The sequence below is a fragment of the Lineus longissimus genome, chromosome 17, assembly GCF_910592395.1.
Source record: "Lineus longissimus chromosome 17, tnLinLong1.2, whole genome shotgun sequence".
In the NCBI taxonomy this organism is placed as follows: Eukaryota; Metazoa; Nemertea; class Pilidiophora; order Heteronemertea; family Lineidae; genus Lineus; species Lineus longissimus.
In genome coordinates this window covers 5,398,449-5,422,523 of record NC_088324.1, presented here as the reverse complement: position 1 = coordinate 5,422,523, position 24,075 = coordinate 5,398,449, and the positions used below count along the sequence as shown (strand labels likewise).

At 41.9% G+C, this 24,075-nt stretch overlaps 1 protein-coding gene across 1 annotated transcript; it reads right to left on the bottom strand.

The window, feature by feature from the left end:
• Positions 1-13,261: 13,261 nt before the first annotated feature.
• On the bottom strand, positions 13,262-24,075 carry LOC135501305 (serine/threonine-protein phosphatase 6 regulatory ankyrin repeat subunit B-like). The gene is made up of 4 exons (XM_064793351.1): positions 23,919-24,075; positions 20,007-21,084; positions 18,644-18,830; positions 13,262-15,434 (listed from the first exon to the last, which is right to left on the bottom strand). The coding sequence occupies exons 2-4, from the start codon at positions 21,076-21,078 to the stop codon at positions 15,098-15,100; spliced, it is 1,596 nt and encodes a 531-aa protein (XP_064649421.1). The 5' UTR covers positions 21,079-21,084; positions 23,919-24,075; the 3' UTR covers positions 13,262-15,097.

Here is a 24,075-nt window from a genome sequence, read left to right as displayed (position 1 = left end):
GAATCCGCTCAGGTCTCCGCACTGTGACAATGATAGTAAGCGACCGCTCGAAGGCCAGAATACCTCATAAAGTAAGAACCGAAGACGATTATGCAATGTTTATCACATGTAAAGGTAGACTACCCCTTTGTTTAAAGTGCGACACTATCGGACATACTAGACAAGAGTGCAAAACAGAACTTAAAAGACAAAATTGGAGCTACGCGAATGCCGTGAGAGAGGTCCTAAGACCGAAACCCCCTCTCCCACTATACGACCCAGACATTGAAGATAGTGAAGAAGAAGACATCGACATGTCACCAAATAAGCCGTAACGATAACATCACAAATATACAACCCGTCGCAAGATCTGTTTAACGGCCCACAAAACGAGAAAAGGAATGCTCCAGAGGAACCCCCCCCCCCCCCCGTAATATCAAACAAGAAGCAGCGTGCAACACCAATGCAAATGGCCGATTCCCTAGAACTACAGATACCAGAAACCATCGAGTGCGCCTCTCCGCAAGAGTGTGTGGTTCCAGAAGAAGAAATCGCCGCCCTGAGGTGTATGATCGGCATGTTGAACCAAGACGATAGTTGTGAAACGAATATTGACGGACTATGAAAATGGATTACCCTGTTTAGAACACTATCTTTTCTAATGGACTACGACTGCGGTACACAATCTACGGAATACGACATGGAACGAAAATGGACTACGGTATCCATTTGTCTCCTTCGGGAGTTTGAACGTTTTTCCCTTTCTCTTTATAAATTTATATTTCATAATGTCTGAACTAATCATTGGCACCCTAAATTGTCGTGGTTTAAGCTCCACTCAAAAACAAATATCTATATCTAACTTTACCCTCCAACAAGGTGTAGATATCCTTTTTTTACAAGAAACTAATATTCATTCCTTGTCTGCCGCCAAGAAAATTGAACACATATTTCACTGCAAAGCATTTTGGTCGTTTTCCTCTCACAAAAGCACAGGTACAGCTATTTTAATATTTTCAAGTGCTTTTAAAATTGACAAATTTGATTTGGACATTGATGGCCGACTTATATATTTAGATACTACAATTGGTAGCAAAAAACTACGCCTAGTTAATGTTTACACCCCTTGCGATTCTAAAGCCAGGGTGGAGTTTTTACATTATTTGTATTTAAGTACAAGCAGGCAGATTATTTTAGGAGGGGATTGGAATTGTGTCATGAATATTAAAGTTGACAAAGTCGGTGGAAACCCAAGTAAAGGCACGGTTGGGTCCAAAGAATGCACTACCCTATGTAAAGATTTTGATCTCATTGATCCCTTCCGTCACCTTAACCCAAATTCAGTTAGTGTGACCTGGCATTCAAGCGATAACTCAGTGCATTGTAGATTAGATCGTTTTTATATTTCAAAATCACTGCTCAATAATGTTCAAGATACGTCGGTCAGCCCCTCAGCCAAGTCCGACACGGACCACGATCTTGTATTGTTTTCATTATCCCCATCTGAGCCTATCCCGTTAGGCCCAGGCTACTGGAAATTAAATAATTCTATTCTTAAGGATCACAATTTTACAACAAGGTTCACTGAATTTTGAAAGTCTAAAATGACGTCCTTTATATTAACACTTAACAACTGGGATGTTTTAAAAAGTGACATTAATACCTATGTCATTAACTATTGTAAGAAGAAGACAAACGTCACTCGTAACGTCATCAATTCTCTTACGAAAAAATATTCAAACCTACATAAAATGCCTGCGACTCTGGCTTCTGATTTCATTGACCAAATTGTCTCTATTCGCACACAAATTTAATTACAAGCCCAACAACAAAAAGGCGCTTTCATTCGTTCAAAATGTAATTCATTAGACTTCTCGGAAAAACCTTCAAAATTCTTTGCTATCAGAGAAAGGCATCGCAATGAAAAAAAATTATAAAACATATCGTTTCTGATGGCAAAGATTTACGGGATAATTATTCTATCATTAATGCTTTCCGCAACTTCTATGCCAAACTATTTACAAAAGAAGAAATTGATGACGACCTTATGAATGATTTTCTGTCTGACATTCCAGAATTATCTTCCAATGAAGCCAATTTTTGTGAAGGTCCGATTACCGCTGAAAAAATTCTAGTAGCACTAAAAAGTATGCAAAATAATAAGTCCCCTGGGTCCGATGGTTTGACCAAAGAATTTTATCTTGTATTTTATGACCTAATCTCACCTCAACTTGTAAAATTACTCTAATCTCCCACTTACCTGTCCCATTCCTGAACCCGGAAAATCATCAGAAAATCCTAAGTCCAATAAAATGGGGTGGGGTATGGTCGGAAACAGAATGCCCTGGATCAATATTATAATTGTTCTGTCGACTTCCTTGTCACACCCCAGAGCCTGGCAAAGAATTACACTAGGCCTAATCGGGTGAGGTTACGGATGACCTCAGTGACATAACAATTACGTATTCTCCAAAACAGTATAAGAGAAGTTGGACAGTTCTTGTGTACTCATTGATGTTTTTGTCAGAGGTTCGATTTATTAATCGACGAGATGCGTTTGTTTTGGATTTTTTGCTTTGCCATTGGATTTTGGGTCGTGAATTCGATGGATAACGGTGATGACGGTGATGGTGGCGGTAATGGTGGGCATGGTGATGGTGGTGACGACGGAGGTAATAATGGTGCGGCTAACGAAGGCCAAGAAAGGAGACATCTTCATGGCTACAGCTTGAATCAGCGTTTGGACTACGTGGATACTTTTAGGCTGCACCATGCGATGGGCATTGCGCATGCCCGGTCTTGTCGTTCTTTTGCCGTACATCACCGCATCCATCCAAGGACATTCTCAAGATGGCTAGACCAGTATGAAGAGATGTCGGAACGCCGCGACAGGTGCACCCAAATTGAGAGGAGACGGCGGAGGATTCGGCAGCATGGCAATGATGAACAAGGTAACGCATTTTTGTCAGGAATTTACGAAAGATGTACAATTTTAAGTGAAGTAGGCCCATAAGATTAAGGCCTGTACTCACTGACGCGATTTTCCGCCGCATTTTTACCGCCGGGCGGGGAATCCTTTGTTCACCTAATGAATAACAATTGATTTCCGCGCCTCGATGAAAACGCGGCGCAAAAGCGCGACAGTGAGTTCAGGCTTTCACTGTGAAATGAGGTTTTATCCATAGTTCGACATTATTCAGGGACTCTTCTTAGATTTCAGGCATACTCTACTCTTCTCCCCCTCCGATTCATCCCTTCACCGTCTGCTTGATAGGCCTACCGTTTGTCCTTTTCAGCGTTTTGGGCAGACATGGAAAATCAGCTCAACGACTGGTTTATTCAACGCCGCCAGCATGGAATTCCAGTATCCGGGATCGATCTCCAGTCACAAGCAGCCAGAGAATACAGACAATGGTGGACTAATCTGACGGAGGAACAAAGGCAGCAGACGAGAGCGCAAAGGCCTCGCAATCAGGATTTCCGAGCGTCAGATCACTGGCTGACCCGATTCAAAGAAAGGTAAAAACAACGAAGCAATTTCGTAAATTGGTATCTCACTTGGGTTGGGTTCTCTCACAACTTTTGTTCTGCCATAATGGAATAATGGGCCCAATGACCAAGAAATGGACAGTAATGGGGGAGTAAGCTACGTTTTTCAAAGCTAAAAGTGGTCTCCTTTTCCTTTCAGAAAAAGAATAAGCCATCGAAGAAAGAATAAGGACACGCGAACCCTCCCCGACAACGCTATGGAAATAGCGGCCGTCTATCGTAGGGAAACGTCTCAAATCATCCAAAATGGAAATTTCCATGTGATCATCAACATGGATGAAACATTTGTCAACTTTGACATGGTGCCGAAAACCACAATGGCTACAACAGGATCACATTCGATCGACATCAGATCCTCAAGAGGGAACGGGAAGATTGGATGCACGGTAACCTTGGCCGTCTCCAGCGATGGACGAAAACTACCAGCTGAGGTCAACTTTAGGGGCTTGGATGCTGAAGGCGAAGTTATTGCAGAACTGCGAGCCCATGCTCCCCAGAACGTGCGAGTAAGTAAACTATTTCATTAACTAATCCTGGTTTATTAGCTGTTAGATGACCATATCATCTTCAACTGCCAATGGAGCTAGCTCTATGATCTGCCTGCTCCTCGTGTTTAATGGTCTTTTTACGAATCCTGTTCTATTTTTAGAATCATTGCAGTACGTTGATCTTTGAAACCATTTCCCAAAGCTATCAGCTGGCTGAGCAACAATACAATCGGAGAATGAGTCATACATTTTCATGAATTGCACCGATTTATTCTTTATTTCTAAACGAAACGTTTTAATCTTAGGTTACAGGTACTCCGAATGGCTGGGCAAGACATCAGTCATTGATCGAATGGTTGCAAGCCATTGTTGTGCCATTTATTGCCGGAGCAACCTTTCTCCTCATCTTGGATCGCTACCCTGCCCATAGACATCATCTGTTTACGGAGGAAATTCCGCGGCAAAATGGACAGGATTCGTTCATTCCTGGACGATGCACTTCAATTTTGCAACCTTTGGACTTAACTGTAAATCGCAGTTTTAAATGTCATCTCAGATTGGTGTGGAAAGCCTGGAAGATTGGACATACCGAAGATGATGGACACTGTGATCAGATTTCCCGCCAGGAAGTAGTACGTATGATCAGTCTCGCCTGGGAAACAGTGGCATTCCAAGTGATAGTCAGTGGGTGGAGACTAAGTGGACTTCATCCGGACGGGAATGACGACCCAGTGATCCCGCATCCAGCAGATGGGGAACTTGAAGAGGTTAATGATGAGCTTGAGTTTGACCCTGATGACGCTGATGTTGACTTTCATGATGAATAAAACCTTATCAGAATGTTAATCTTCTGTTCAATTTTTTCTTTAATGCCCATTATCAGGCAGTAGATCACCCTGTTCTTTCGTCCCAGTTCCAATCTAGTGACTTTACCCTTCCATGTCAAAGACGAGGCCACTCTTTTTAACTACAGGTGATGAAATCAACAATCAGGCCCGATCACAGTTTAAAGACTCCTTGTGGGTGTTCCTAGACCACTTCACTGCTTAACTGCAGAATAGCCAGGACTCTTCTATAATCACCCTTATTCCATTGGGCAATTGATCGGTTGTAGTAGCTCCCATTGTGTAAATACAGTGTGTTAAATGGTGAACGAATCGCCACAGTGATCTTGAGCTGTTACGAAACCGTGACCCTAATTGCCCCGGTCGCCCAGCCGCAGTACACGTAAACGACTACGTGACTAGGCAAGATTGTCGTAAAGCCTTACAGTGTCCATTGTCATGTCACTACTCCAGGCTGTTCCATAAATTGAGCTCTGCCCCAACCAAAATTAGCAATATTCGGACTTAGTCACTTGCGATAGGGTTTGGAAATGGGACAGGTAAGTGGGAGATTAGAGTATATGAACTGTCATCTCTTACGGAATATTTATGACTATGTAACCAAAAAACAAATCCCATGTTCATGGATCAATCTCGATTTCTTAAAAGCATTCGGCCGTATCTCATACAAATATATGTTGAACACTTTAAGCTGCTTCGGGTTTAAACCGTCCTTCATTGCTTGGATAAAAATTCTATACAATCAACCCATGTCTTCAATTATAGTAAATAACCACATTTCGACACCTTTTGCCCTGTCCAGAGGCGTACGCCAAGGCTGCGCAATTTCTCCACTTCTATTTGTCCTTTGTCTCGAGCCATTGGCGGTTAAAGTCCGGGCGGAAAAATCCATTCTTGGTTTGTCAATCCCAGGACAGACGCGGTCAGTTAAGCAAACCATTTATGCAGATGATTATACAGGTGTTTTGACAACAAACCTTGGTATGAAAACTTTTGTTCTCATTGTAAAACTTTTTTGCCGGGCTTCTGGTTCGTCTCTCAATATGAGTAAAACTAACGGGTTCTTCCAAGGAAAATGGCGTACAAGAAGTGACCACCCCTTCGGCATATCATGGCCGGACGCTGTAAAACTTTTAGGGTCCCGTTTTGGACCCCAGGTCAATATGGATGAGATTTGGAACCCAATATTTGTAAAATTTCAACGTGTTCTAAACTATTGGAAAACTCGCTTTTTGACTCTCAAACAAAAATCAATTATAATCAATTCTTCTGCATGCTCAAAACTGTGGTATGCTGGTTCCTTTAATCCCATGTCACAAGACTACATAAGCCTCTTTCAGAGAGCGATTTTCAAATTCATGTGGCCTAAAGAAAACTATGAGCCATTGAGTCGAAAGGTACAGTTTTTAACATTTGCAAAAGGCGGACTGAACGTTCCTAATATTGAGGCAAAACTTCAGGCTCTCCATGTAAAACAGTTAGCCTCCTGCATCTCACAACCGCATCAATATTGGGTTTATTTTGCAAATTTCTGGTGTGCGTTTAGTTTAAGAAAATTCAATGTCGATCTGTGGTCAAATCTTGCTCCACATACAACGGTACCATCACATTTTTATAGACAGGCTTTGCACGCTATTTCAAAAGTAAAAGAATTAAACCCCGATTTCAAACAGGAAGGGGCTACTGTCAAAACGATATATTCCATTCTCTTGCAGCCTAAAACAACCGAACCAAGATGTATACAATTATTCCCTTCTTTAGATTTTAAAACTGTTTTCAATAACGTGCACAACAGCTTCATTGATCCTTCTTCAAGAAATATATGTTACCATCTAATTATGCAGATCCTCCCAGTCATGTACAAGCTGACATATGTGTTTAAATGTATTCCTGTAATAGCTAATGTGTGTCCCCTTTGTAATCATCCAAACGAAGGATATGAACACCTCTTCTATTACTGTTCGGTCGTCCGATCACTAAGGGGCCTATTAGAAAATTATTTGTTAAAATTTGACACACGCCTGACTTTTGATAAAATCTATTTGTTAAACATTCATCATCAAAACAAGTATACGAAAGCCCTCATCCTGTTCCTTTGCTCCAGCTATGTTAAAACGATTTGGGTCAATAGAAATTTTAAAAAGTTCGACCATAAGCCAATCACATCCAATTCATTATTCATGTACTTTGTTAACGGGATCAAGGTCCGTATTCTATGTGATTTCAAACGTCTCTCATTATCTCACTTCAACAAATATTGGTGCTCGAACGACCTGTTCGTTACAAAGGAAGAAAGGAATCTACAATTCAATGTATAAATGACCACCACTCTCAATAGCGAAATACCAGTAAAGCCAAGTACAATGTATATCGTGTAAATAAATTTTAAATTATAAAGAAAAAAAAGAAAAAAAAAAGTTTAAGAGTTGTTTCTCACGAACCTGTTATACCTCAATGTAACCCACTACAACATCTGGGAAACAGGTTTCCAACGCCATCGATGACATGAAGCTCAACCACCAAGACATTACAGCTTTGGAAACTGAGGTCGATGCCCTGGAGGATACGTATGACAAGGTGTATGAAGTGGAGGAGGATGTGCTTAACCGAGTGAATCTTTTCTCCTCCTTGTTCCAGATATTGATGTCTGATCTGAACAATCTCTTGGCGGTGGAACGCCCTTCACAGAATTTTATGTTGGCCAGCCAGAGTATTGTGGAGGGTTACATGCCGGTGTCCCTCATATCCCCAGATCAGGTGGAGACAGTTCTCCAACAGATTCAAATTATGTTGCCTGTCAAGTATGCAGGGTTTGAACTGACTTACACGGATGCAGCCTTTGTTTACCAGAATAGAGATATTGTTTATACCGTGTCCGATAAATACTTGTATGTGTCAGTCAAAACTCCGCTTCGGTCAATGGAGACCTATTTTGAAATGTTCAATATTGTTACTGTTCTTGTGCCCCTAAATGGCTCTCGTACTGATAAAACGACAATTCAACCAGGGGCTGATTTCATCGGCATATCGCGTGACAAACAATACTATCTAGAATTGGATTTTGCATTCCTCGCTGCCTGTCATGGCAAAGAATTCAAGATCTGTGACGGTACTAAATCAATGAAGCCAAGGAGCAATCCCTCATGTGCTAGTGCGCTCTTTTTTGATATCCCAGCAGATATCATGAAATTTTGTGACATCCAGTATCGGCATGATGGGTTACTGGAGGGTGCTGTTGATTTGACCCCTGACTTATATCTGGCTTCAGGCAAGCAGACGACCTGGGAAATCTCGTGTTTAGATAACCCGTCCGTCACTTGTGTCTTTTGTCTTCTGAAATTGCGGTGTGGTTGTTCGCTGAGAAGCCCCACCTTCCAAATAGCTACAAAGTTACCGGGTGCACTTCCGGTGAGCAGGATGTGACATATTTACATCCAATGAATTTGGCGGTGCGTTATGCCCTGCACCCGGATGAAAACATCTATATTCCCGGCCGCCAGACATATGAACACATGCCCAAACTCGTTCTACCCAATATAACCTTTCCCAACTCAGACAATTGGGAGAGTATTAGTAGTAAGGATAAGAGGCTCACCATGGATTTTAAGAAATTGATACAGAAGGCAAAGAAAAATGAGAAACTCTATGCCTCGAAGGTTGATACTCTTCAATCAAAATTGCCTGATCTTAACGTTTGATTTTGACCCGTCCTCCTTTATATCTATTCCGGGCATACTGAGCGTTCTCGCAATAATTCTGAGCGCTACATGTTTGTTCATACCAATTGTTGTTTGGTATCTTGCCCGCAGCTTCCCATGCCCCCGTACCCACTGTCTCAAGTACCATATTGGCTTCAAATGAATCTGTATTTATTCCATTGCCAGGCCGGTCACAGCGACCCCTGTTGACCATTGTCCCATCAGAGTCCCTGTCTATGGAAATGATCCTGTTAACTATAGTGGTTATTATGTTGGCAGCTCTGACCTTATATCGCTTCATGATTTGTTGTTCACGCCATATCGGCCTGTTTTTTCCCGCATTGGTAGGACAGCCCAGAACGAGAATTATTCTTCGGCTTTTCAATTATAGGGACTGTCTGGATATCATTATCATGTCTTTACCTAGGTGCCCAGAGCCATATTTTCTTGTGGACAATCCCCGTTTCCACAAGATTGCCATCAAGGCATATTTTCCATGGCCAAAGATTGCTTTGGAGGGGCCCAGGCTATGTGTAAGGCACGATGCTGCGGGGTGGGCAGCGTGCATTCCTGATACAGTATCACTGTCTCCGCTTCTCCTGGCCAGGACCACAAGGATGCCGAAAACCCCCTATTCAGCATTAATGTATAAGGCCTATGGCGGCTTAATGACATCATTGTCCGTTGTTGGGACGGACAACTTATTAAATGATTTAGATGCCTCATCTGAATCAAAACTACTCAACATAAATTAGTCATATATAGTTTCCAAATTTGAGAATGGGTTTGTAACCATGAATATTGTATATAGTGTTTGGATTGTAGTTTTCTGAACTCTCCACTGAATTATCATCATCCACACATGCACAAGGGGTGCCCTCTTTAACACTGTTAAGGCACTAGCTGTATGGTTTTGGATTTATCTTCACCATAAAAATGGGGGTGGAGAGTGTATGAAGAATTACCAGTTAAGATGATTTTTCTTTCCTAGTCTATGCACCTTATAGCCTTCAAGCATTGGGCAATCTATATAACAAAAACAATATATGTATTCTCATTAGTGGGTGGTACCTTAAACATTGCCCGGAGGTAGGATTGCGATTGATGCTCAACAGTGATTGCGAACAGTGATTATGACTAAAGGATATTTTCAAGGAAGACACTATCATATTCTAGAAAGAATTATTTCACAGGCTCACGGATTATTATATTACATTTCTTGGGAACTAGACTCCCACATGATTGCAATCGATTGAATTCAGTCTGCACATCTCCCCCTCTTATGTTAAGTCATACTGGTACCACAAATTCTTTGCAGTCCAGATTATTTCATCCCAATCCTTCCGCATCGCTAACGCAAAAATTATTATTCAAGAATCCCAAAAAGGCATGCTGTGGCTGTAAGCACACATGGCTTGGCCAGGATTGTCCTGACATTACATCGTTTATTATGATGATATGCACGTTGTGCACACTCTGGTACCGCAGTGATGCGCAGCTGCTGCACTGGAGTCGAACACATCGCACATCTCAGTTATCTCAGGAGGAAGTTTATACAAGTCCATGACATTATCACTTCGATTGGCATAAGCTATATCCAATGTCAAAGGAAGTTGTCTGGAGTTACCGCTTGGAACAGTCATCACAGATCATGGAATTATAGATACTTTTTTGGTCACATTTTGACTTGCATCGTATAGACATTAATCTCATGAAATTTGCTTAACTTTTCACTATATTATATACTTCAGAATGCCTTCATGGTGACCTGGATTACCCCGTGCCAAGGACAGCTACGATGAGTGGACTTTAAAAACAAAAACAAAAACAAAGAGGAGGAAAAATTGTTTCATCAAAGCTTGTACCTCATTTCATTCAGCGTCCCATGGCTGATCAGATGTACTGAAATATTTTCGGGAGCGAAAATTATTCAAAGGGGGACGTGTTAGGTAGTGGACCTATTTGACCATTCAGTTTATAAATAAGTAAGGGAGTATTACTAAATTTGGTTTGTGGCATCTTGCCACAGGGGTTATAAAAGGAGTACGTCTGGTCGTATCACGCCATATTATATGTTTGGTCAGAGCCAAGTCCTGATTGGGTATTCTGGGAAAGAGGGGATGATGTATAGTTGGTTACCAAGGGTGGGTTTTCTTGTTGTGAAAAAGGGACAGAGAGAGAGCTGGCTTGGCCGTGAAAAGACATCCACCATCATCCACGAAATAAGACAAAGAGATTATATTAGAATCATCATCAACACACAATTTCAGCTGTGGATCTTAGTTCTTACATCTCGTAATACCACTCAACCCCACATAGACCTAGAAAGGGGCAAGCCTTCCACTACGATAACTACAAGGCAAGGGAGATCTTCCAGCTATTGCTCAGAATATTAGGCCTTCAAAGATGGCCAAGTGTGGATGAAGGAAAACACTTGACCTTATATTGTGTGGGCCTTGCCGTGAGGTGCCACCACCTATGTGGAGAACTTTGAGAATAAAATGAGTGTCGGTCTTTTGATTCAATTTCATAAAGATTCGCGGTTTTCCAACTTTATTTGCGAGGCCACGTCTCAAGCTCGGCGTAGGAGCCTCAATAAGAAACACCTGAGGATATAACTGCAATCCTTTCAGACTCCCCAAGACTGGGGATGAGACAGAGAAATGCAAAGTGTTGAGTAGTCCGATGCCTTCAGGCGACCCCGTTATTGTCGTAAACAGTTTTTCAGCTTTTTTCAGTGATAAAATCAGAAAAATCCGGGCGAAGCTCGACGATGTGTCATCAATGACTCCCGTTGACCAGGCCTTTGAAGGTACACCACTTGTCACTTTCAATCCAGTAACAGACGATGAAATCAGAAAAACTGTGTCGAACATGCCAACTAAGTCATGTGAGCTCGACGCGGTGCCCACATGGCTTCTGAAAAAACACTTCCCGAACTTTTTCCTGTTATTACCCAAGTTGTTAATGAATCATTGTTAAGCGGTGTTTTTCCGGACGACCTCAAGTGTGCTCGAGTACGCCCATTACTGAAGAAACCATCACTCGATCCGGAAATACTATCTAACTATCGTCCGGTCTCAAACATTCCATTTCTATCAAAAGTCATTGAGAAAGTAGTCTCAAGACGTCTCTCAGAACACCTCGATTCCAACCAGTTGTTTGATCCCATGCAGTCAGCTTACTGCCCTCGTCACAGCACTGATACGGTCCTGTTGATAGTACACAACGACATCACACGTGCACTGGATACAGGGAAAGCGGTCTTCATAGTGGCACTGGACCTGTCCGCCGCGTTTGACAGTATAGATCACGAGATACTTTTAAGTCGCCTAGACCGGAGATGTGAAATTCACGGTACTGCCCTGGATTGGTTCCACTCGTACCTGTCCGGACGAACACAGGAGGTGACGGTCAATGACGCAGTGTCAGATGCTTCTCCACTCCGCTTTGGTGTGCCGCAGGGCTCTGTTCTAGGCCCTCTGCTGTTCACGGTGTACAGTAGTCCTCTAGGAGATATAATAAGATCTTACTTGTTGCCATACATTCTGTATGCCGATGACAGCAACCTTTACGTTGCGTTTGACCCAAAAAATCCGTCGGAGGTGAACTCTATCTTAGCGAGGCTCTCAAAGTGCATCACTGAGATTCAAAACTGGATGACTATCAATAAGCTTAAACTGAACAATGACAAGACGGAATTCTTTGTTGCTAGTGCCAAACCTCACCAGAAACTTCTTGCCAATCTGAGACTGAATTTCTGTGATACAGAAATCGTACTCAGTGACTCTATCAAACTTCTAGGAGTGACTTTCGACCATGAAATGACAATGAGCAAGCATATCACCAACTTGTGTCGAGCAGCCAATTTCCAGCTCTACCGTCTTGGAAAAATAAAACATTTCATCAGTCAGTCGGCTACAGTGAGTGCAGTCAGAACTTTGGTGCTATCACGTTTGGACTATTGCAATAGTATACTATACAATGCATCGGAGTCAAATTTGAGGAAACTACAAATAGTACAAAATTCAGCTGCACGTCTCGTCATGAGAGTGGCTAGAAGAGACCATATCACCCCTGTGCTTCGTGACCTCCACTGGCTGCCTCTGAGGGCGCGCACGGAGTATAAGATCAACGTCATGGTCTTTAAATGTCTTTCAGGAACTGCTCTGCAGAACCTCGCAGACTGTGTATCGGCTTATGCTCCGGCCCGCACTCTCAGATCAAGTAATAAAAGTCTATGCCGGGAGGTCCGCACTCGCAGGGCGATTGGATCTTCAAGCTCCTCTGTGGCGGGGCCAAATCTTTGGAACCAATTACCAGATGTTTTAAAATCCATAGCTAACATCAAAACTTTTAAGTCACACTTAGAAGCATATCTTTTTAGGAAGCACTTTTTCGGTGACAATGCACTCTAGAATGTTTTATAGTCATCTGTCTCTAATTGTCTTACCTAATGTCTTATAGTCTCAGTTATATCTATTATTGTTTTACAGCAAAATTATTGTATGCATTGAATTTTTTTTTTTTTAAATTAAATGTAAAGCGCCTTGAAGTGCCTTACAAAAAGCGCTATATAAATTGTTTTAATAATAATAATAATAATAATAGGTGGATGGAGGTGCCTTGGTAGCTGCCAACAGTTGCCATGATGACTTACAAACTGGCCCACAGGCATAACATTCAATGAAAGAGCCGAAAAACTTGCTTGGAGTGCGGAACTATTCGAGGGCCTCATACTGACATTATGTTCTCGCAGAATTGTAGTTTCAGCAAATACAATTACTGCTTGAGTGGCAGGATGAGCTTTAGTCTGTGGCGAGACATGTGACCTGTGGACATAAGATTGGCGAGCCATGAGTGAGAGAGGTATTGACAGGGAACTTCAAAACTAGAGAAGCGAGGAGTGCTCAGCCAATGGACGTTGAGGCAACAAATAGAGGTGAGCCATAAGTGAGAGAGGTATTGACAGGGAACTTCAAAACTAGAGGAGCGAGGAGTGCTGAGCCAATGGACGTTGAGGCAACAAATAGAGGGGAAGGGACAGTGCCACTACTCCATTGTAGCTACAGGTGAAAGCTGAAATTATATAATATCTTTTAATGATTTTTGCATAAATTTTCTGATGCTCAGTTTCTAGCAAAAAGAATTGGTTATGATATATCGTCATGAGTCGCACCAATATAATGATATCATTAAGCAAAAAATTCAGTAATCAAAATAAGGCATTCAGATTGGATCAGATCGAACTTCAGTGACCTTATCTGACGACGAAGACGAACGACGGACGCCACGGTATCGTATAGGCTCACCTGACAGGTGAGCTAATCAACTAAACTGGTGATTACCTCTTATGCAGTTCATTGACTGGTGTCAGTAATGTTATGCAACGTTATGCAATGTTACCCAGATGCCCAGCTCACATAATCAACTATCTGGGGAACTCAAAACTGCTAATATTTATCAATGGACGCTTATTCCCGCCTTAGGTTTTCACTGGACTGTTCAAAACTCCCCATTCTTAAAAGCGTTTCGCTACAGCTACAGGTTTCCAAAATATTTAGTAATCTATATAAGGTTTTTAAATTGGATCAGATGGAACTTCAGTTTCAGTTGAGTTCAGATAGGTCACTTAGGAGATTATGTGCATGATTCCAACCGTGCTACAGAAGGCAATGTCAGAAGAAGCCACCATGATTCTAATCGTACCCAACTGGCCAGTGCAATCCTGGTTCCCTACAATACTCAAACTACAATTCGACAACCCAAGGATATTACCACGTGGGCAATGTCTTTTTTTGGTTGCCCGGAGGGCGGCTGAAGTTGCATCCGCCTCGGGGAAAAATGACACTATTGGCCTGCGCCTTATCAGGCAGGGCCTCTCGGTAGATGGACCTCAGGTGGAGGTTGCTAGCGTCATCTTCACTTCGTGGAGAGACTCTACCAGGGCTCAATACAAGTCTTCACTGGCAAAATGGGAACGATATTGTGAGGATAATGAAGTTGATAAACTTCATCCCTCTATGCCCTAATCATTAGATTTTTTGCATAGCTTGTATAAGGCTGGGCTTGGTTTATACAGTGCTATGAACACAAAAATATTCAGTAATCTATATAAAGTTTTTTGATTTGATCAGATCAAACTTCAGTTATCAGTTGAGGTCAGATGAGGTCACTTGGGAAAACATGTGTACAAAGTTTGCTCAACTGTGTCCTTTCGCGTATTGCCATTTTTACGCCAGAAATTTTATAACAAGTAAATCAACATTTTTATACCATAGTTGAAACACAACTGTTAACAGTTTATAGTACTTACAATAAAGTACTTGCTCTAACTAAAACCTATAAAACAGAAAATATTTAGTCTTAAAAAGCAATGAAACAAATAATACCTCATAAATACACTTGTAAATAAGATGATTTGAGTACAGTAGGCCTACAGCAGCACAAGGACCACAAAATTCAACATGTGGACCTCCTGACACTTTATCCCTCCTCACCTAGCACATGTATCGGCAACAGTAGCACAGATGTTGTTTTACTTTTCTAAGAGTTCCTTCTCACCCTCAAACTCCATGAAGAGTTTCAACAATCCGGGTAGAGGCAGCTCCTTTATAGAAGAGAGAATTTCTCCATCGTGTCTCGCAGACAGCAATGTCTCTCGTACAGTCTGGCGACAGTGGTGCATGAGACTCCGTGGCTCCCGTGCGGACTTCTGTAACCACTGCAACAGTTTGATCTGTTCCTGGTATTTTCCGGGCAGATCCAACCAGTTCTCGCCACGGAGATCCCAGCCGGCATAAACCAAGAAACGTGCCGATTCCAAGTCGCCTCTCCACACCAACCAACACAGCGGCGAGTTACGATGTTTACGGCTGTAATAACGAATGACACAATACATGTATTAGAATGTGAGACTTCTTTTTACCTGGCCCACTTCTGGCCCCCTGGTGACCAAGTCAAGAATTAGATTGGACCGAAGATCACTGTCAGAGGTCTCCTGACCTGGGGGGGGGGGATCCTGTGTACAAAGTTTCAAGTTTATATCTCTAGCGTTGTGCTACTGTTTTTGAAACAGGATACAGATGACGACGATGACGGACAACTGACACAGCGGTGTTGTATAGTCTCCCCTACGGTGAGCCAAAAATTTGTGCAAATCAAGAAGCGAATATTTGGACTAATTCATACTTTTAGGGCATACATGTATAATCAGGATCAGTTGCAAATAATAATGCTAACTTTCAATTGTGTACAATCATGAGATGCATACTAATTGCCAATTTAGCATAATTAGACTAGAAATAATTTGCATAATTTATAGTAATCTGTCAATGGTAATTAGTCTAAGCTCTACAAACATTGTGCATTTCAATTTTGTAGTGCACCGTGCCTACACTGCACAGCCTCGCCACTTACAAATGACTCGGGATATTCCGTCAAAACACTTAATGGTTAAGGGCTAGTGGTCGACCCGTTGGCCACAGTGCTGGAAGACTGCAAGTTAACCATTTCAGTGCCCAAGATCGCACATGTACGCCCTAAATTTTAAGGTATTTTAGTTCCTTCAGATGACACCAGATGTCCCCAGCTACTCTAACGTGTTCATAATTATGGTTTCTCTGACCTGAGGTGTCAAAACTGAATAATGTTTTCGACTAAGAGGGTGGGGTGTGGTCTGCCACCCCCCATTTTAGGTGCAAAATGGTGAAAATCGGCCAAAAATACCACTCCCTTAAAAAAAATTAGAAAATAATCCTGATATGCCTCCACTTATTACTGCTGTTTCATTGAACAAGGGGTAAAGACAAAGGTTTTGAAGAATTTTGATGAGTGTATCTCAATTATTTTGTGGGTTTTTGGGTGGTGAAAATGCCCCAAATCCTAGGCACTGAAAGAGTTAAGCAGCACTGAGCGCAGTCATAAATTGGATGGTTGACCAGCGTGTACTCGGTACACCAGCAAACCAAGGCACGTGTCATCAAGATTGTTCGCTTGAAGCGCCTCGCAAAAGAGCAATTTAAAAAATTGCACGCAACAATAATTGCTGGTTTACTGAGGTTATGGAAGGTCCATCACAGGTTTCAGCGACCTGCGACTCGAGTCGCTATCAAACCCAGTGATTATCGGATTAACCCCGCTAATGCGAAACATCATTTTGTCACACACAGCAACAATTTTAGGTGGCTGCGATTTCAATCACTCATTTGCGTGGCACTTAAAGGCCTACACCGTTCGCTAAAAATTTTGAATTTGTAACTGAATTTGGAAAATTTTCAATTGCGTAAATGCATACTACATTTAAATACAAATTTCAACATTGCCTTCCTGTAGACAGATATGTATACAATACAAAATGTCAACATATTTAACTTCGTATTCATAATAACTGCACTACGGCATTGTGTATAAGTTAATTGGACTTCTATTTTAACTGGGCCACCAGTAATTACGAACGGCGTACCCCTTTAAGGAGCAGCAGGCCTTGTCTTTTAAGTCATAACGCGCCTAAATTCAGAACGAGGGGTGCAAAAAAAATGCGCATCTAGCAATAAACATCATTCAATTTTCGCACGCCAAATGATACTACGCACATGGTCCAGCATTTAGTTCCAAATTTCACCAACGGCAGATTACAGGTGGGGCTTCAATGGGAGAGATGACAAAAACACCTCGCTAAATGTTGCTGCATAAATTACTATTGATTGTGTGGTTTTCTGTTGATAGAACAGGTTATTCGCATGCAAAATGGCTGGAGACCCGTGAGTTAGTTTATTGTGATTGGCGGAGAGCGCCGTAGCTTGCCAATGCCATGTGCTTTTGTTGACATAATCAGAGACGGCACGTTTTTTTCGTTGCGTTTCAGCCAAGAGAAAATCAAGGTGAGCACTTTTCTGCTCACCTGCAAATTATTGAGCAGCGATGGTGTAGTGGCAAGGACCTCTGACTACTGATCCCGATGTCCCTGCATTGATTCCCACTGTAATTGGCGTGAGACTCTTGGAAGGTCACTTGGCCTAATTTTACCCAGCTGCACTAATGTGTAAGTAATCCTCAGGATGTGGCGTAGATTGAGCTTGGAGTTCTACTGAAACACCATTGAGAATGCTGATCCTGAACTCCAGGCATTGCGGGCCAAATTGAGGTTATCAGTCATTTTGTATTGCCCCGATACTTTTCTAAAAAAAACCTGAAAATTGAAGCTCCCGTGGTATACCTAAATATGGTATAGTATCTAACTGATACACTTTACATAACATTAGAAGTTTATTTTTCCTTAAAGCAAGGGAGTGCTGTTTTCCGAGACACACGATTGAGAGACTAGGAATTCAGGAACACAAGATGATTCGTAACCTGGACCTGCCACCTGATGTGTGGAGTTCAGGATTCTGATTCAGCATGGTGTGAAAGAATACAGCATATATATACAAGGCTATAAATGTAAAGTGCACTCTGTACTGAGAATGTCGTACATTATAAAGCGCTATATAAAAATCATATCCATTATTAAGCGCTATATAAGAATCATATCCATTATAAAGCGCTATATAAGAATCATATCCATTATAAAGCGCTATATAAGAATCATATCCATTATAAAGCGCTATATAAGAATCATATCCATTATAAAGCGCTATATAAGAATCCTATCTTTTTTTTTTCATCCACAAAGAAATATGTCTGCATTGGAACTTTGGATGGGTTTGAAAAAGTTCATGTCACCAGAAATTTAGAAAATACCAATCAAATGTGACCCTCTCTTATGCAACACCCTGCACATGCTGTAAGGTGGTCGGAAAGATGTTTGTGTGTTATCTGTGATTCAAGAGAGCGTGTTATGTGAATAAACAGAAATTGTTATACCATCAGAAACTATCGTGTTTTCAACTGAATTGAAACACTGGAAATGGCCCCAAAGCATGGGCTACATAATCAGCTCGGAAAATTATTCCCCACCTGATAAAAACAATGAATAACATGACTGAACAACTACAGGTACCTACATCTCTTGTTTCATTTTTTAAAACAGATTCTTGAAAACCACTGGCATTTCAACGAGACCTGCATCTGTATCTGAACCTACCTCTCGGCAAACCTCGGCTGTAAGTGTGCACCAGCTACAATCATCAGTTTTAGTGTTTCCCGGTCAAAGTTGGATATCACAGATTGAAACACGCATCGATCGAGGGGGGTGTAGCCATTGATATCTGTCTGGTTCATCTTCGTCCCATTCCTGATCAAAGTCTCTATCATCTGAAGACGGACTGGGGCTGCAGCGAATGTTAAATTGCATCAGAAAAATGTTTCCAAGACAATTCCAAAAGAACCTAGGGGAAATATTAAGAAGTGTTTAGACCCAATTGTCGTTTAGACACAAGATAGATCATATCGTGGTAATTTTTCCTTGTTTCCTCCTGAAGGTTTAAGTCCTCAACCTTTGGTCATGGTGATCTAACATTGCTTCACAGAAAAACCACTACAGCTGTTCATTTGTGACCCATCACAGCAAAACCATGTCGCTGAGCTTGGCAGGTTGAGATGGACTGTTCATTCATTTCTCTATTGTCTGCCTTTTGTGAAATATGAGCATATCAATTTCTTCCATTATCTCCTGGTGTCATTTAGGCTCATCTTCTGTGCGACATGCGCCTAGCTTTGCTGTGATGGGTCACATTTCGTAAGTATGCACAAGTTTTATTTCACAACCGTCTCCCCCTCCACCTGCCCTTTTACCCTGGCACCCGTAAGCTAGATCCCATAGCTCTCCCCCCCCCTCCCCCATGACAGTTTATACAGCGCATACACCGTTTGGTAAAGATTTGAAATCTTTAATTGAATAACAAAAATTCCAATTGAATAACAAAAATTCCAATTGAATAAATATGCACTGAACTGAGATCATTACTGTTGTGTAGACAGATACACATACCGGGTACTCTATAGAAATACTCTATACAAATACTCTAGATACACATACTCTATACAAATACTCTATACACATGATCCACAAGTTTCAGCAAAGTAAGTTGCATGCATGCTGACTGCACTATGGCATTTTGTATTTAACTGCTTTTCTTTTTTCCTAGTCAAGTCAGCTGGGCTACTGCCTGAACCGTGAACGGCTCATCTGACCGGAGCTTATCCCAGTTTCCATAGCATTAAGCGACCAGGAGTATTACTCCCCCTGGATAGGATGCTGATCTATCGCAGGTAATTTCCCAGGCAAGCCACCCATTTACTCCTGGGTGGATTGAAGCAAGTAGGGTTAAGTGTCTTGCCCACGGACACAAAGACAAAACACTGTCGATCCGTCCGAGTATTAAACCTACGACCTCCTGGTTATAAGGCCAGCGCTCTAACCACTCTGCCACTGATCCCCCATCTTTTTTCCTGACCTATGATTAAATACAAACGGGGTACCGGGTATCCCTTGGCTTAAACCTCACCTTTCAATACTTGTGCCTTGTGAAGTGCAGTAACACCATTTTTGTCTGGAATGTTAGGACAACTACCAGCAGCAAGTAACACCTCGACGATGTCCAACAGGCCGAAGCTGACTGCAATGATGAGAGCTGTTTCACCTGAAATTGTCGGAAGATCCACATCAGCATTGGCATTGATGAGCAGCTCAACAGTATACCTCTGGCTGTTCAGGACGGCCACGTGAAGCGGCGTCAATCCTAATCTGTCCTGAGCATTCACATCGGCGGGAGTGGCAGTGATGAGCGCTTCAATGACCAGTTGCTGGTTGGTCTTGACAGCAACATGGAGCGGCTTTCGGCCCTCAGCATCCGATGGAGCAGCAACATGACCGTGCTGGAGAATGGCACAGAGCGTGCCAATATCTCCCGTCTCTGCTGCAAGATGGAGCGGCGATCGACCTCTGGCATCCGTTACAGACAGATCGGCACCGTTCTTGCACAGGAGTTGAATCACATCATACTTTTTTCCGCTGATGGCTTTATGCAGCGGCGTTTGTCTCTTGTCATCAGCCGATATGATATCCACCCGTGCGCCAAACCTTATCAGAGTTTCAACGGTGTCATAGAAACCACCACCACAAGCTATGTGCAGCGCCGATTCTCCCTGCAACACCGAGTGTACACGATTCACCTGCGCACCCTCTTTGACTAAAACCTTCACAGTCTCTGTCTGGCCGTATTTGCAGGCATGGTGTAGGGCAGAGTATCCTTGGGCGTCCGAAGCATTTACAGCGGTCCCACAGCGGATCATCAAGGACACGATATCCGGGACTCCAATCTCGGATGCGTAATGCAACATGCGTTTTCCAGTCGAGTCAGTGTAATTAAGATCTACACCGGGGGCAATTATGATAATTTTGACGGTTTCCACGTGACCAGTCTGGATGGCCTCGCACACGAAATGGTTGATGTCAGTCTCTGGGAATGAGCCACAGCGATACTTGTAGACGCATATTCGTACAGCATCAAGGTTGTGGTCCCTGATCATAAGCGAAAAATGAATTTCAAACTCGTCCTGTGTTTCGATCAAATCCATGGCTCCCTGCAATTTAGAAAAGTGAAGTAGTTTAGAAAGACACACACATCATGACATGTACTGTGCAAGTATTGAGGTCAACGCTATGAACCTTGGTTGATTCTTTGGTCACGTGAAGGTTACCAAACCAGATAAACAATTCATCTTCAACTGGAGGCAAGGTTGATGGAATGCAGGCAGTGCAATCCAATGATGTAAAACCCGGCGTCCACCATCCAGTGTCCAGAGTCCAAAATCGTTCAAAATACTTCAAAGAAGCTACTCTCTTGACTCTCTCATCAGCGGCCATTACTCAGAAAAAACGTATCCGTATCGAGTACGAAATAAACACAGTGCATGCGCTTCAACCATAACATGAATTGCTTTTAACCCTTTCAGGACCAATCTCGCAAAATAGCGAGCACCGCAATACCTCCATTCTGGACGAGTCTCGCAGAAATGCGAGATCGACGATCTTTTCACCTCATTGGTTTTCCAGTCATTTCTAATGCCAATCTGCATTTTTTAACTGCTCGGAGGGGATTCCCGACATCCTGGGGAATACCTTGTTCTATTCATGCCAACTTCATAGCAATTTTTGCAAAGCCGATATTTTGCTTTCAAAAACTTTCGATTTTGGATGAAAAACTTGAAAAGTATCCAGTCCAGAGCAGAGGTTTATTCTCTGGTGAGGAGATTGATTACTGCACGTGACAATGGTGGAAGATGCCAGCTTTGCGATTTTCTCGTCAATAATGTGCAAATATGACTTTATTTCTTCAAAGTGGCTATTCTTACGGTACCATAACAATAAAAATTTCAGCGATTTTAGGGATTAAACTGAAGATTAGGGGACAAGGTTAGTGTTAGGGATGGGTTAGGAGGGGTTAGTGTTGCTAGGAGTAAGGGACAGGGTCTAGGTTAGGTTTGGAGTAGGATTAAGGCTCAAAAGTGAAAATGACCGCCGTAAGAATAGCCAGTTGTTCGCATGTAAAATGCATTAGAGACTGCCGTATTAATAGCCACAGTCTTATTTCTTAGTTGATTTCGAATTTAATGCATGTGTTCCGCGCATTTTACCGATCTGCGCTATCTTAAGATTGCGCTGCGCATTCTTAGGATCCTATAATTGCGCGGCAATCTCAAGATCGCGCAAGGGTGAGCGTGCGCTTTTTGCCGATTGCGCATTTTAAGGATGGTGATACTTTTACATGTTCATGATGTTTGGCTTTGCATTGGTAGCTTTATTTTTCACCTAAGTTTTTGCTACACCAACAGTCACATTACTGTCATGTGACTGTCTATGGGATGCTGAAAGTAAATTAATTCAATCCCGGCCAAAGTTGACTGTCTAATGGTATTTGGTTCCTCAGTTAATAAAATAATAAAATACCAGATATTATAGTGCTTCGATCATGCATTGCATGCTCCGAAGCACTTTACATAAAAGTTGTATCGTGATGAAGTGCCAGGCCCTGCACCTTGTACTTGAAAGACATGCAAGAGGAATTCGTTTGAGAAGGGAGACACGTAGACCTACATGTAAGGTTTTATGTTATCTTCTCATTATGAATGATAATAATGTCAACTGTTTTATATTTCAGGTTATCCCTGGGTTATCCCCCCACAGCTTGCTGACGGACATCCAACCTGATAGCAATGCTTTTGATTGATCAAGTACATTTGGTTGTAATCTTGCATCCGGATTTACTTAATGAATAAAGATTACATAACTAAGATATAAGAAATTATCAGGAATAAGAATTGAATCAAGCTAAATGAACACCTCCACAATTTGACCAATATTCACTGACCATCATCTCAGAAGCCTAATTAGCAGTGCTAATTAAGGCGGCCATGCCTTTGATAATGTGAACAGATCTCACTATGACACTTTGACCAATATTTACTGACCATCATCTCAAATCCAACAATAAATCCCTGAACAATCATTGAACAATATGGTAGAACGAATTCTACTACTTGTAATACGTAGGGGACACCATTTTCTTTCACACCAAGTTTCCCGTCCTCATTTTCTTTCATTCTGTCCCTTATACAATAAAACATTGCAGAAGTTGATTTTACTTTTCAGAATTCAAGCCCATGATCCGTGCAGAAGATTATTGTTGGAATGGCTACCCATATTTCATATATTTCATCATAATTTATGCAGTTTGATGTTGCAAATTCTCGGAGAGAACATAAACTCAGTTATATTATTTGCAGGACAACATCTCACATTGGCTCATGCAACACACACAAGACCCCAACTCCCTTGCGCGATCTCGAGATTGCCGCGCAATTATAGGATCCTAAGAATGCGCAGCGCAATCTTAAGATAGCGCAGAACGGTAAAATGCGCGGAACACATATAAACACTGTACAGCTACATAAAGAATATACATTAATTTGGTAGATTCTGTAGGTACATGTTCACTTTTTATAAGATTTGCACAGTCGTAGAGTTTTTTCCAGGTTCTTTGATATGCAACACTTCCACGTGCTTTCATCTACGCGGTACTGCTCTGCTGATATCCGTACATCGACGTTAAATGGCGTAAATTCGATTGTCTCAACCAATATATGTCAATGGTTCATTTGACTACTAAGGTTTTACCAACTAGGCCTAGGTTTACCTGGATACATGAATAGCATAGGGCCATACTTAGTGTACTAGCCTCCGAGTATCTCATGTGCCATATGTATGTATGTAGCCTATAGGCCTACCCACGAATGCCACGCCGGCATTTTTCTACCAAAATTTCATTAGGAATATTACTATTTACTACTGATAAACACTGTGTTATGTTCATGTTTATTCACTTTAACATAAAATTAACAAATCATAAGCCTGTTACCCTTGCTTGTTGCGTAATTCGATGAAATGTAGAAGGTAAACAAAGACGAAATTAATGACGGGTGCGGCCATGTTAGAAGTACCGTATCAACCTTAGGTCTCGTTAGGGAGTTTTTCCCAAATGTACGCGATGATGACGTAACATCTATTTTAAAATG

Coding starts and splice junctions, on each gene's coding strand:
- LOC135501305 (XM_064793351.1), bottom strand. CDS start 21,078: ATGGATTTGATCGAAACACAGGACGAGTTTGAAATTCATTTTTCGCTT. Junction 18,831..20,006: donor CAAGGCACAAGTATTGAAAG/GTGAGGTTTAAG, acceptor CATTCGCTGCAG/CCCCAGTCCGTCTTCAGATG. Junction 15,435..18,643: donor CAGCCGAGGTTTGCCGAGAG/GTAGGTTCAGAT, acceptor TCGTTATTACAG/CCGTAAACATCGTAACTCGC.